This window comes from Ochlerotatus camptorhynchus, unplaced genomic scaffold, assembly GCF_037179485.1.
Source record: "Ochlerotatus camptorhynchus isolate MF236.1 unplaced genomic scaffold, CSIRO-AGI_Acam_v1.1 ptg000213l, whole genome shotgun sequence".
NCBI classification, from domain to species: domain Eukaryota; kingdom Metazoa; phylum Arthropoda; class Insecta; order Diptera; family Culicidae; genus Ochlerotatus; species Ochlerotatus camptorhynchus.
This window is the reverse complement of record NW_027040703.1, coordinates 3474587-3490124: the sequence shown is the minus strand read 5'-3', so window position 1 is coordinate 3490124 and position 15538 is coordinate 3474587. Positions and strand designations below refer to the sequence as shown.

At 38.3% G+C, this 15538-nt stretch overlaps 2 protein-coding genes across 2 annotated transcripts in view; both read right to left on the bottom strand.

Annotated features, from left to right (window-relative positions):
• The window catches only part of Lmpt (Limpet), a 512992-nt gene that overhangs the window by 379090 nt on the left and 118364 nt on the right, over positions 1–15538 (bottom strand). The window lies entirely within an intron of this gene.
• On the bottom strand, positions 2933–3902 carry LOC135703372 (uncharacterized). Its single transcript, XM_065224566.1, has one exon. The coding sequence runs from the start codon at positions 3850–3852 to the stop codon at positions 3031–3033; it is 822 nt and encodes a 273-aa protein (XP_065080638.1). The 5' UTR covers positions 3853–3902; the 3' UTR covers positions 2933–3030.

Below are 15538 nucleotides of genomic sequence, written 5' to 3'. Positions count from 1 at the left end.
TGGTTAATTAGAAAAGAAAATTTCCTTCTCAAAAATTTATCCCTTGCTGTTCTTCTATTTGTCTTAATTTCGGGGTAGTCGCCATTCGGGGTAATGGCCATTCGGGGTAGTGTACTATTCGGGGTAACGGCGTTCGGGGTAGTGTACCGTTCGGGGTAACGGCGTTCGGGGTTATGGCGTTCGGGGTAGTGACATTCGGGGTAGTGTCACAGAATCTAAATTTTTGCCTGCTCTCAACTTAGTGTTCTTTGAAGTACTTTCACATTTTAATTGAGAGCTTTCTATGCCTGTATCATCCTATGCTCAAGGAAGTAGAGACATTTTTCAACCCGAAAAATTAATAGACCGGACGGGAATAGAACTCAGTCGCCTCCAGCATGGACTTGCTTTGTAGCTGCGCCTTCACCGACTGAGCTAAAGGAGTATCCACAGACAAACAGACATAACACTCGCAAGTTGTTCATCGAACAAGCATTTAACGGACAATTTAAAAGTATCGTAGTTGGTAGTACCGCCACCTGTGGCGCGCATAGTCAATTCCCTTGCGTTTGACGTTTACACACTACCGCCATCTTTTCAGCGTAGTGCCCACCACAGTGTACTCAACAGATGGCGGTAATGTTTTAGCGACGATGTTTTACAGGGAGAAATATTCAATGTGTTATGTCTGTTTGTCTGTGGAGTATCGTTTGTAACCTTTGAATTAAAAAAAAAAAGAATAACATTGTATCATCTTTAGTTATTTATGTGTAGTATAAACTCTGAGAAATTAGTGAACATAATAAAACACCCTTTCATTATGAGATTCTATTGAATAATACCGGCCTAGATTCGATGAAACATTATTTAAAAAAAATTAATGCATTTTCATTTGAAATGCAAATTTTCTTGAAAATTAACCAGAGACGAATTTTGCTGTCCTAAATGTTGTAGTTAATTTGGCTCTTGTTTTCTCATTTTTTACCGAGTCAAACCAAACACCCTGCACATAATCGAGAAATTACCAAAGTTTCATAAGTCACGCTTGTTGGTCACGTCGCGGTTGTGTATTTACACGGATATTCCTTGGGTTCTGCCCAATGGTGAGAAATTTTCATGATATATTTTTTTTATTTCTAATATGAACCTAGCACTTTTCGTTGTCAAATCATAACCGAATCGTATAAATGTGATTTTGTGGATCATGCACGACTCATTACTGTGTATACCGGAAATTATGGGTTTCCGGTCCGGTCAAGGGAATCTTTCGGGCTGGAAATTTTCTCGACTTCCCTGGGAATAGAGTATAATTGTGTTTGCATCGTTTGGCATCGAAAGCTCTCAATTAATAACTTTGAGAGTGCATTTAGAACACTAAGTGGAGAGCATGCAATAAGCTAATATGCACTAATCAATAAGCTTGAAATGCGAATAAGAAGAAGAAGAAATCGTTCTGGAGTTCAGATGATTTGTTCAACTAGATCAACCATGACTGGGATGAAGTCTGTAGCATCAAAATATGTCCAAACAGATTCATAGTGTCTATATGGATAATTTTTAATTATTTCCACGTATACCAGATGATCTAGGTTCTCCAAATCGTCCTGCAGTTCAGATGATTTGTTTTACTAGATCAACAAAGACTAGGGGAATATCTGTAGTAACGAAAATCGATTTGGAAATCCTAAAACATTTGGCATGATCCACATAGACACTGCAAATTTGTTTGGGCATATTTCGATACTACAGATATTGAATTAGTCTTGGGTGATCTAGTAGAAAAATAACCTGATCTACAGAATGATTTCAGAACCTATAACATCTTGTATACGTTCACCGAAAATATGTTTCATGTAGCTTCCATTGGAATCGCAAATGATTTTCATGCATAAGCAAAATTAATGGAATTCATCTGAATTTCACATAACATTTATGCGATCACGTTAATTTTATATGATTTTTCATATGAATTTCATCGGCCTCATAATATTCATGTGATTTTGTGGTGAGATTTTTAGCTATGTTCACATGGTTTTCATCCATTAGATATGTGATAAATTTTTTGAGTGTAGGTCGTATAGGTCGGGTACAATCCACATAGACACTTTGAACCTGTTTGGACATATTTCGATACTACAGGCATTATTGCAGTCTTGGTTGATATAGTAGAACAAATCAACTGAACTCCAGGACGGTTTGGAGAACCTAGAATATCCGATATACATGGCAATTATTCGCTTATATACGATTCGTTTATGATTTGACAACGAAAAATGCTATTTTCATATTGAAAAAAAAGGAAAATTTCTCACATTGGACAGATCTCAGGGAATTTCCGTGTAAATCCGGTGTGACTTATGGAATTGAGATCATTTTTCGATTATTTACAGGGTGTTTGGTTTGAACCGGTAAAAATGGAGAGCCAAATGAACAACAAAATTGATGACAGCAAAATAATCCGGGACGGAAATTTTTTGTGACAGTACATCAGTCCCTTCGCGATTTTCGCTACATCATTTAATGTTTCCGCGATTTTCGCGACATCATTTAATGTTTCCACGATTTTCGCGACTGGAAGTTCAAATCCGCGAAAATCGCGGGATCCGCGAAATTCGCGAAATCCACGCCAGTTGTAACAGCCCTGCATTTGGCAACATGCCTATGTTTGTCTTTAAACATGGTGAAACAACATTTTAATAGTAAGCGCAATATATATCACAAGAAAAAACATCGCGCAACATAAAAAAAATCATGCATTTAAGAGTTAAGTGAACCAAGATTTAGTATTTAATCGGTAAGATGCGATGATTTCATAGACACTGAAGAAGTCTGCACTAGTAAACGAAATCTCAAGAAAACATTAAAATAGATTGATTTGCAGCATATTGGAAGGCTCATGTGATTTGTTAATATTAAAAGACATATGTACCCAGTCGCTACCTTCCCAAATACATACATTTATTTCATTTAATAAAATGTTATCCATTACAAAATTATGAACTAGGTAGAACTCCATCTCACAAGTTAATTTCTCCCACTGCATCCAAAACTCTACTTCTTCACACCGGTGTTCTGTTGAACGTGCACATGAACCTGCACCGGCGGTTGCTGCTGTTGTTGACCCTTATTTGCCTTCTCTCGGCAAACCGATGCAATGTGACCCTTCTTGCGACACATAAAGCACGATGCGTCTTTATGCGGACATTCATTTTCCTTGTGTGGGTGGCCGCAAATCTTGCACATCCTTGCGTTACCGCTACCACTGGCCTGCGGTTTAGGTCCCTTCTGCTGCTTTTTGGTTTCGCCCAGATTGGCCATTAGCGATTCCAGCGTCGTTTGTAATTGCTTCTTCGTCTTCGCTGCTGCCACTTCAGCCACGATTGGAGGCACACTCTGTCCCTTTCTCGAAACTGGTGCAACCGTTGGCACCGACGACGACGACGACGGTGGTGGTGGTTTCTTATCGGCCTTATCTTCCGGAAGCTTACCACAGGCAATTCTATCGCGCAACGCGTCATGAGCAAAGGGACCAAAGTTGCACTTCGCCGACAATCGTTTCAACTCGTTAATGAAAGCTCCCGTGTACTCCCCAGGCCGTTGATTGCGCCGGTAGAACTCACGCCGGGCAAAGTACTCTTGCAGTAACGACTTCAACTGGCCAAAGGATCTTTCCTTCGGATCAGAGGGGGCACAAATTTCTTTCAGAATTTTGTACGCCTCCTGACCGATGCTGGAAATGAACAGAGGCACCTTTTTGCTTTCTTCATTGACCGAATTCAGCACCAGAAAATGCTCAAACTGCTCCAAATAGTAGTCGAAATCACCCTTCTGGCAGTCGAACGGATCCAATCGGGAAAATAAATGAGCTGCCATGGCTTAATTCCGTCTTACTTTTTCAAGCGTCGCTCGCGCTACTACTCGAGTTCGAAAAGATTGCAATTTGGATGCACAGCACAGCACGACAAAGCACAGAAATTACTGAACGTGGAATATGTGAATCCCCGGAGCTGCGCTTGCAATAATTCCTCTGAAATCAATGTGTGCGAGCTGTGTCTGAATGCATCGATGAATCAGGGGCCTCATTGTACAAGTCGATCCAATCGACCTTTTACTGCTTCATTCTGTACAAAATTCTCTATCGGCTTGCAAAATGTGGTCGCAGACGAGCTCGCAGACACGCCGTGGTGAAACCAAATCAAGCTGAACAATGCATTGGGTCCTAAGTAACATTGACAGATTCTCTTCGTCGGCTTTCTCTTTGCATCCACACGGCCATGTCAAGACAGTCCCAGCTAATTTCAGCACACAAATCGATTATCTAGCATTGTGTACGACAAACACGACAGGAAATGGTTCAGTATCCAAAGTTATTAACGAAAGAGAAAGTCGCTGAAGAGAATAGACCAATGTTACTTAGGACCTAATTCATTGTTCAGCTTGAAATGTGTTTGGATGTGACGTTAGTAGTGAATTGTGATAAGTATTTGTGAGTGTTGGTCGTAAAACTGGTTTTATGATGTTTACTTTCAACTTTCAATCATTGGCTAACTAAGGAAACATCCTAGGGGGGTTAAATTTATTTTTCAAACTTCTCAATTAGGCAATTAGCGAACAATTTTGATGTGTAAGGAAAATAAGCAATGATTGTAGTAACAATTATAGAGGGGGCTACATTAATCCCAGTTACACCAATGCTTTCGATCAATATAGCGCCCAGATAAGACGTTCATCCTGCCCAAATCTGCCTGTAAGGCCAAAATAACACGTCATTCGCTAATTTACGAGTACGGTAGTGCCGTTACTTGATCACAGGTTGTAGGTATCCGTGGAGCACTTGGGCTTGGGTTGGGTGCGTTGGGCACTAATAAAAATTCAATGATTATTTGTATATGTCCCACACATGAATTTTCGCAATGTGATAAAAAAATGATATATATATGTGTCGGACTTAGATAGGAATGGAATACATGGACATTCACCAATAAAAATGTGTCGAGTTTTATGAGCGTAGTCAAGTAGTGAGCCAATTTAAAATCGTTAGTTTTCACATCAGGTTTCCACCGGGGGGGGGGGGGGACGTGCTGTCAAATCAGCCTCTACTGATCATTCTTGTATGAAACTGGTTCCAAACGTAAACAAACGCTTTTTTTTTAACTCTTTATTTGTTCCATATTCAAAATAAATTACATTTCATTTTAACCTAGGTGCTCCAGTTACTTCAGTAACGTACCAGCCTTAATTGTTATGATATATATCTAAGTGTTTTTACATTGTTCATGTCTTGGCAATTCAGTATTTTAAACAGTTTTTTTTTACCTGCATGTCAGTATAACAATTGATATCTTAAAACTAAAAACTAAAACTAAATCTTATCTAAGTATAAAGGGAATTAATCGTTGCAATTGAGGATTGCAACGATTTTTGCCTGAAATTATTAATTATTTTGTTGGACATTTGTTCCAAAGTGAGTGTTCACTCGGCTGTCGACAAAAACAGGCCACTCTCGATGTGTGCTACGCGATCGTCTGTTTTCTCAGCAGCAACCATTGTGTGGTCCTCCTCATTGTTCTTCATCAGCAGTTCTTTCGGTCGATGCGTCGTCGACTTTGGAAAGCAACCGTTTCGTGATGAGTGTGTGAGTGCTGACCACGTTTTGCGTCCATTGCTGCAATGGACGCGCTCTGACCCTCGTTGGCGTACAACAATTTGCCATACAATGAAACCACTGGAAGCGGCTCCAGTTCTGATGGAAGAGGCTTTTTGGATAGCGGAAGATAAAGTGTTTATTGTGTTGTACCTTTTGACTATAGTTTTAAGATGTATTGTATAGTGACCAAGAATCCTCGGCTCTGTAAAGTTAATTCGGTTGAGCCTTATCAAATAAATTAATTAAAAAAAAAAAAAAATTTGTTCTAAAGTCTCAACATTCGAAATTCTATGTACTTCAGTAGTACTGTACCAGGGAGGCAACTTCAAAATCATTTTCAGAACTTTGTTCTGAATCCTTTGAAGTGCTTTTTTCCTGGTAGTGCAACAACAAGACCATATTGGCACAGCGTAAAGCATGGCCGGTCTAAAAACTTGTTTAAATATTAGAAGTTTATTCGTCAGGCAAAGTTTGGATTTCCTGTTTATAAGAGGATACAAACATTTTATATATTTGTTACATTTAGCTTGAATGCCCTCAATGTGATCTTTAAAAGTTAATTTTTGGTCAAGTATTAATCCAAGATATTTCACTTGGTTTGACCAGGAAATTGGAATCCGTTCATAGTGACTATGTGACTACTACTAGGTTTCAAAAACGAAGCTCTAGGCTTGTGTGGAAATATTATAAGTTGAGTTTTGGAAGCGTTGGGAGAAATCTTCCATTTTTGTAAATAAGAAGAGAAAATATCTAAACTTTTCTGCACTCTGCTGCAAATAACACGAAGACTTCTTCCTTTAGCGGAAATGCCTGTGTCATCAGCGAATAAAGATTTGTGGCAACCCTGAGGCAAATCAGGGAGGTCCGAAGTGAAAATGTTATACAATATAGGCCCAAGAATGCTACCCTGAGGAACTCCTGCTCTAACAGGTAGTCGATTAGATTTGGAATTTTGATAATTTACCTGCAGAGTTCTGTCAGTTAAATAATTTTGAACTAATTTCATAATGTAAAGTGGAAAATTAAACCTTTTCAATTTAGCAATCAAACCTTCATGCCAAACACTGTCGAATGCTTTTTCTATGTCTAGAAGAGCAACTCCAGTTGAGTGGCCTTCAGATTTGTTTGAACGAATTAAATTGGTAACTCTTAAGAGTTGATGAGTAGTTGAATGCCCATGGCGAAATCCAAACTGCTCATCTGCAAAAATTGAGTTCGTATTGATGTGAAGCATCATTCTATTTAAAATTATCTTTTCAAAAAGTTTACTTATTGAAGAAAGCAAACTTATTGGACGGTAGCTAGAAGCTTCAGCTGGATTTTTATCCGGCTTCAAAATTGGAACAACTTTTGCATTTTTCCATTTATCAGGAAAGTATGCCAAATGGAAACATCTGTTAAATAGTTTTACCAAGAAATACAAGGTACTCTCTGGGAGTTTTTTGATGAGAATATAGAAAATTCCATCATCACCTGGAGCTTTCATATTTTGAAATTTTTTAGTTATAGACCTTGCTTCGTCCAAATCAGTCCCCCAGGGATCATCAAAAATATTTTCCCGAGAGAAAATATTCAGAAAATCCCGAGCAACCTGATTCTCAATAGGACTAGTAAGACCCAAACTGAAATTATGGGAACTCTCGAATTGCTTAGCAAGTTTCTGAGCTTTTTCCAAATTTGTGATCAAAATTTTACCACCTTCTTTAAGCGCTGGAATTGGCTTTTGAGGTTTTTTCAAAATTTTTGTGAGTTTCCAAAAGGGTTTGGAACTCGGGTCTAATTTAGAAACATTATTTTCAAAAGTTTTGTTCCTCAGGGCAGAGAATCGCTTTTTAATTTGTTTTTGCAAATCCCGCCAGATAACTTTCATGGCAGGATCACGTGTTCTTTGGAATTGTCTCCTACGGACATTTTTAAGACGGATCAAGAGCTGAAGATCATCGTCTATTATAATTGAATCGAATTTAACCTCACATTTTGGTACTGAGGCAGCTCTTGCTTCAACTATAGAAGTAGTCAGAGATTCAAGAGCATAATTAATTTCATCTTTGGTTTGCAAAGGAATGTTTGGATCGAAGTTATATTCCATAAATGTTCGATACTGCTCCCAATCAGCTCTATGGTAATTGAAAATAGAGCTGTTGGGATTATAAATTATTTCTTGGGATATTTCAAAAGTTACTGGAAGGTGATCAGAACCGAAGTCAGCATGGGTAACCAGTTGGCTACAAAGTTGACATGAATCAGTTAAGACCAAATCAATAGAGGAGGGATTTCTTGCAGAAGAAAAGCATGTTGGGCTGTTTGGATATTGAATAGTGTAATAACCTGCAGAACAATCATCAAACAGAATATTACCATTGGAATTGCTTTGAGCATTATTCCATGAGCGGTGTTTTGCATTAAAATCACCAATAATGAAGAATTTAGACCTATGACGGGTAAGTTTCTGGAGGTCACCCTTGAGAAAATTCTTTTTCTGGCCTACGCATTGGAATGGCAAATAGGCAGCTATAAACGTAAGTTGTCCAAATTATGTTTCAACAGAAACTCCCAAAGTTTCAAAAACTTTGGTTTCAAATGAAGAAAGAATTTTATGTTTGATTCGTCTATGAACAATGATGGCAACGCCACCACAGGGTCCATCAAGACGATCATTTCTATAAATTAAATAATTTGAGTCCTTCTTAACCTTATGGCCAGGTTTAAGGAACGTTTCAGTTATAACGGCAATATGCACGTTATGAACTCTCAAAAAGTTAAATAGCTCGTCTTCGTTATCTTTAAGAGATCGAGCATTCCAATTTAAAATGTTTAATGCTTTAAAATCCATTACTGAATTTTAAAGTCATGACAATACTATTAGCAAATTTTACTCCAGTTTGAATAGCATCAAACATGGAGTTAGATTTAAGCATATCAGAAATCATTTCAATTAATGATTTCTGTAAAAATTCCATTTTAGGGGCAGTAATGCTTCCTAAGTCAAAATTGTCAAAATTTCCGTTAGAATTACTTTGGTTAGTATTTTGATTTCTACCCGTTGCAATAGCAGCATAGGTAGCTCCATTAACTCGCTGAACATTGTTAGCAGCGAGGGGAGTAGGTACAGATGAAACATTTGAAGCAGGGGTGATATTTGTACCTACGGGTACGAATGTAGAATTTGTTCCTCGCTGACCGTTGTTAACAGCAGAGGAATTTATACCTGGTCGGAAACGTGGAGCGTTTCCTACCTGACGGTTAGAACGAGATTGTAGGATCGCTTTGCGAGTCTTACATTCCCAAAAATTGGACTTGTGGTTTTCACCACAATTTGAACATTTAAATTTCTTAGGATCTTCCTTCACAGGACAGTCGTCCTTTGCGTGAGAGGAATCACCACAATTCATGCATTTAGCTGGCATGTAGCAATTTTTAGTTCCGTGACCCCATCCCTGGCACTTACGGCACTGGGTGAGGTTTTGGAAATTTCCTCCAGTCTTCCTGAAGTGTTCCCACTTCACTCAGACATGGAGCATAAGGCTAGCTTTTTCTAAGGCCTTAAGGTTGTTTAGTTCACTAGACTTGAAGTGAACTAAATAAAAATCATTAGAAATCCCGTTGCGCGAATCGCCAGGACGGGATTTCATTTTCATTTTGATTACTTGGAGTGGCACAACTCCAAGTAATTTTGCCAGTTCATCTTTGATCTGATCCAGGGATTCACCAATGGGCAGTCCTTTCATGACAACCTTGAACACACGTTCAGTTTTGGTGTCGTAAGTAAAAAATTTGTGCTTCTTCTCAGTAAGATACTTGAGAAGACATTTAAATCCGTCCAAGGTTTCAGCCAATACACGGCATTCACCCCGACGTCCAATTTGTAGTGAAAACTTAACTTTCACGAAATTCAAAAGTTCCATGCGAAGAGCATGGAAATCGGTAGTGGTTATCACAATAGGGGGAATCTTTTCCTTCTTGGCATTAAGCCGGGAAAGTTTACTAGAATTTTTCTTGGATGATGGATCATTATCATCATCCGTGAGCAAATCAAATTGATTACTCAAATTAATTTCTTCAGAAGGGGGGTCAAGAGTTTGCCCCTTTCTTTTGCGTTTAGGCGCCATGGCGGCAGTAAATTTTTTATCCAAATCGACTTCCAAGCAGATTACTATAAGAATCTGAAGGATCGAAGAGGAATTTTCCAAATCGATATCCAAGAAGGATTACCTCGGGTAGGGTCCAAACAAGGATCGAAGAGGAATAAGAGGAGTTGAAAAAGGTAGAAAATTTTTACAGGTTGAGCACTGAAAAGTGCTGTTTAAATTTGTTGTAGCTTTAGGTAGTAGTAACACTTCCTTAAGCAAAAAGCAAATAGATCCGCACGGCAAGAGAGCACGATGCGGACTGTAAACAAACGCTGTAGGTTCCTTATGGCTTGTTTACGTTTGGAACCAGTTTCATACAAGAATGATCAGTAGGCTGATTTGACAGCACGTCCTCCCCCCCAGGTTTACATGCGGCAAACTTAACCGAAAACAGCCTGCAAGCGGCGAAACCGAAGTAGAGGGTCCGGAAACCCACGCAAGCAAGTGTTCCAAGCTCGACAAAACCGGTGGAACATCACAATATTAACGGCAATCCGTCGTTTCTGATACCGATCCCCATATCATCCTCACCCCCCACCCGACGTCGAAAGAAAAACAGATCATCCCCGAACACTAAACTTAGAAAGAGGCCGGTATGAGGACCAGCGTCAGAAACGACAAAATGACGCTAATATCACAAAGTTTCACCGGTTTTTCTGAACTGGATCGGATCGGACACCCACCCCGATGGCCCCCCGGATCCAAACATCCATAGACTTTCCAGAATCGCAGGAATTTCCATTTATTTGCTATCCATTTTATTTTGATTTATTCAGCATTCAAATGCTAAAACAATTTCAAAATATGTTTGTTTATTTTAAACATGAAAAGCATGTTTAAAATAAACATATTAATTTTTGATCGCAAATACTTTTCAAATAAATCAAAAATATTCACGTTTATTTTCAACACGAATATTTTTAAAATAAACGTCACATTATTATTGTTTTAAACATTATTATCAATGGATTCAAACGTAGAATACGTTTGAAATCAACCTAGTTTATGTTTGTGGCCAGAACAAACTGAGTTTACGTTTAAATTTACCTCAAATATTTTTGTTTCGACGGTAAATTTTTCTGCGTGATGATTAAACCAGGATTAATATCAGATGCTTATATTTTAAAAAGAGAGGATTTATTTTTAATCATTCAATACGATTAAACCACAGACAAACAGACATAACTCTCGCAAGTTGTTCATCGAACAAGCAGTTAACGGTCAATTTAAAAGTATCGTAGTTGGTAGTACCGCCACCTGTGGCGCGCATACACGCAGAAAAAAAAAACAAAGGTGAATCAAATAAAGTTCGTTTCACTTTAAACAAAATTTTGAATAGAATATGGATCAATAAAATTGATAGAGTAATTCGACAAAACATTGAGTTGAAATAATTCTACTAACTTTATTGGATTGATCATCGGTTATTATTGATTCAAACAAAATGTTTGCTTGGATCAAATTGAAGCATTTTTTGAAGCAATGTACGTTTTGTGTTGTCTTGAAACATAATTTTAATTATTTATGAATCGTTTTTTAATGCCCAGGTTGTCTTTATTGAAAAAAATATTGCAAATAATATGTAAAAGTAGTAATCATTGAAGTAACTTTTCGTTTGTTTGATTGAGACAATTAAGCAGTCACTGTTTGTCACGTTCGCTTAATTAAGTTGGCATTCTCGTCATATTCGCCATAGCCAGAGCCATTCGGTAAGTGCAGTGATGGTGGCGGATGGTGACGATGATGGTTTAACAAGAGATGGTTCTCTTAACTCTTCTGAGCCAGACGTTATGGTTGGAAATTGGATGATTTCGCTCCTGAAGGTTGGTGGAGCCATATTTTGGAGGAATAGTAAGGGTCACTATCTGATAGGGGAAAATTCATCTGGATGGACACATATTCAACGGTGGAGGAATTTTAATCAGCATCGGTAGCCGTTGTTTGTCTCAGCTCCGATTGCTTGATGGAAGTTGGGCTTGTCCTAATTTTTTTTTCCTTGTTATGGTTTGTGTCCACTGAGCATATCCGCATCTGGAAATGTGAAATAATAGAAGATTCGTAAACGCTTATTTTGAAAGTTTCACCTTCCACCTACCTGGTTCTCCTGGTTGAGACACATTTGCCATTGATTTCGGCCTAGTAGTTTTCGGTATGCTTGGAATTGCCGAAACAAACTCTTCGTATAAAGAAATAACATGAAATAAATGAGGAATATTTACATAGTTGAAAAGATGTGGTGAAGATCTTCATGAAATGCATGCCGACATGCATTTCAAACAATTTTATTAGTTTGATTTAAATGGAGTGCTGCATTTATTTAAAACATTCATATGAATTGAATCAAAGAGAAATATTGTAGTTAAAAATAACAAAATATTTTGTTAATTTACGCCTGAGTGTTTTTTCTGCGAGTAGTCATTTCCCTTGCGTTTGACGTTTACACACTACCGCCATCTGTTCAGTGTACTACCCACCACAGTGTACTCAATAGATGGCGGTAATGTTTTAGCGACGATGTTTTACAGTGAGAAATATTCAATGTGTTATGTCTGTTTGTCTGTGCCAATACTATTTGCATTTGCATTTCGGATGGCAATAATTTAAACATAGTACAATTCAAGAGCAAATTTTCATTATGTCGTAAGTAACATTCGCACCGATCCGAGAAAAATAAAGTTTTGTTTTGATGACCGAAAAGTTATTCCTATTTCCAATTAAACACATATAATCTCATAGTGATAGCAACATAGTTTAACATATTCAGCCGGGTTTTAATCATACAAAGGCAAATCGCTAGCTTTTATGCTAAGAAATACTGGTTTTTGAGTCAAAAGTTATTATACGTCGTTTGGTGGCCCCTATTGTTACTTAAGTCAAAGTGTATTTACCAGGATATTCGGGAGAATTATCAATTACGTCTCCTTACGTGCAGCCCATTCATCATTTTAGGACCACCGAAATCATCTTAGCAACAAACAGTTCGATTTATTCACTTTAATAATGAGAAAGCGAAACGACGAACGTACACTTTTCACGGGTTTCTCAGCGCTGTTACTTAAGTCAAACGGCATATCCATAGAAATTGAGTGACTTAAGTAACATCGAAAACTATTTTGATCGGAAGGTGATTACGTCAAAAAGCAATTTAACTGGTAAATAAATTTAAAAATGGGATTTGATCCTATATTCGGACAGTATATAGTGTAATAGCAGGAGCATCGATTGACACTGATAGCTCGACTTTGTTTACCTTTGTTACATTCGACGTAATGAAAATTTGCTCTTGAATTCATATTTCAACTGCCGAGCCGTTCGCTTTCCATATCACGGTTCATTCAAGATTCAAAAGTAAAATCATCCGATTTTAAAAGCATGGTCATCATAGTTTAATGGTTTAATATTCTACAATATTCTACTTTATCGACTTCTACTTTACCGACTCTAAAAATGAATCGACAAATATATAAACAAAACTGCCAGAGGCCAAATCTGTCACATATCTTTTTAATGGGTCTGATTTAGGATTCGATCATGGACTGTTGGGGTATGCTGCTGCCGGAGTCTTTGTTCGATCTCACTGTGTCACGGTTGTTCTCATATATGAGGCGGATTGATAGGATAAAGTCACAAGTCTTGTTTTCGACATTTACCTTTCTCAGCAAGCAATTCACATCGCATTAAAATGCAAAACACTTTAAATCCATCTGTTTTGAACAGTAGTGTGATTCAATGTGCTTGAACTGATGGTGAAAGATTTTCAACATTTCAAAGTTTGAAACACTATCAATAACCGTGTATTACACATTGGTTACGTTGGTTACAGGTGAAATATACTTAAAGAAATGTGATTGTGCGTTTAAAAAATCAAGTGTTTAAACACTTCGATCAAACGTATGCAATTTTTTGAGTGCACTTATCTCGAGTCTCTTTTCGTATCTTGATCGATTACACTCTTAATATTTATTACTCTGAACAGGTCCCAAGCTCCTCCCCTGATCCTATCCTTCGAAAATGTACCCTTCTAACCTCGGGGAAGCGGCGAGTAATCGGCCCAACTCCTACTAGACATAGAATTAAGTGAATTTTGTTACACACAGTGAACAATGAATTATCGGCTCCGTAAAGCTAACGCGATTGAGCCTTCCAAATAAACGAACTAGATAAAAAAAAAAACTCTGAACAGGGTGCACAGCAAAAAAAAATGTAATATCGATCAATGTAATTTAAGCTGATGTATGAAATAATAATGTAATAGCAAAAAGCAGATACAATATTACATCAATGGTTGTAATTTTGTTCGCAAAATCGATGTACATCGTACAACGTTATATTACACAACCGATGGATTGACCTGGTTGCAGCAGTTTGGATGTAATATTTAACAACTCTTTTTCTGTGTAGATACTACACTAAGATCCCGGACCAAGAACACTCTCCAAGATTCTGAGAAATTTTTGTTACTCAGGATTCTAAGATTTGGAAAAATGGACCAGGAACATAAATTATTTCATCTGATTTCTCTAAAAACCGATTGTTGTTGCTGTCCATCCACAGCTACTTTTCGACTATTTTCTCTAAAAAGAAACTACGCATTGAATTGATGAGAAATATATGAAGCGAGTCCAATTTTTTTTATTGATTCTTCTTATTTAACTTAGCTGGTTCGTATATATATATATATATATATATTTTTATTGATTCATTTTATTACATTCGAATGTGTCAACACTTTAAAACGAAACACTCTACTTATTTCAAATTAACAAAGGCAATCACAAATAGTGCAACACCAGCAAAGAAGTGATATTTGTATCTTCTATAAAACCTGTTCCCGGGACAGGCCGCGGAGATGTGTCCCTTCATACGGCACCGGAGACACCTCCGGTTCGAGTATCGGCACATTCGGGACGCATGGTCCCGCTGTCCGCAAGCAAGACACCGAAACTCCCGTGTTTCCTTTCGAAATAGGTACTCGATCCATGAAAAAATCCAAAGCAGTGTTCTTTCCGGTCGATTCGCATGGGGACTTCGTGCGTCCGGTGTCAGTCTGGTACATACGGAACTGATGTGTCCTCTTTCCAAGCACACGCCACAAACTCTGAAACGATGGTGGCAAATTTTCGCTCGATGTCCACGATGGCCACAGCACGCGCACTCACCCCGGCCAAGCGCCGTATTAAAATATCTGTCCCATATGAAGTACCCTGCGAGCAGGCCGACAACGATCAATTCGAATGGTATCATTGGAACCTCTACAACACCTAGTGGATCACTTTCAATAAGTGGCTGGAAACAAACTGAACGGAACGAAAAATTGCAATGTTTTTCTTTCTCAATCTGATAATGGATGATACCACTAGTTCAAGTTAAATAGTTTTCATTAAACGTTTAAATTACACACATGCATTCGGTAACAAACACTGCTTCACATCACTAATGTTCGACGGAGCGAGGCTTGTAGCGACTACCAGTGTGATGGACTTTCTGCGTGCAAACCGATGCCAAGTGGCCGGCTTGTTTGCAAATGTAACAGCTATTACGTCGATGGTGGCAACGGTCCGAACTGTGCCCGGTATGGCCACAAACTCCACACTCAACGTTCCGGTAATCAATTTTTGGCTTCGCCGCTCTTCCCTTCGTCGATCTTGGCTGATTCATCTGAGCGTGAGGACGGTTGACTTGTATCACCGTCACAGGTTGATCAGTTATCAGTACCATCGGTTTCGGATTGGTCCGCTGATGGACGATAGTCCTCTCCGTTGCAGATAATACTGCCCCTTTT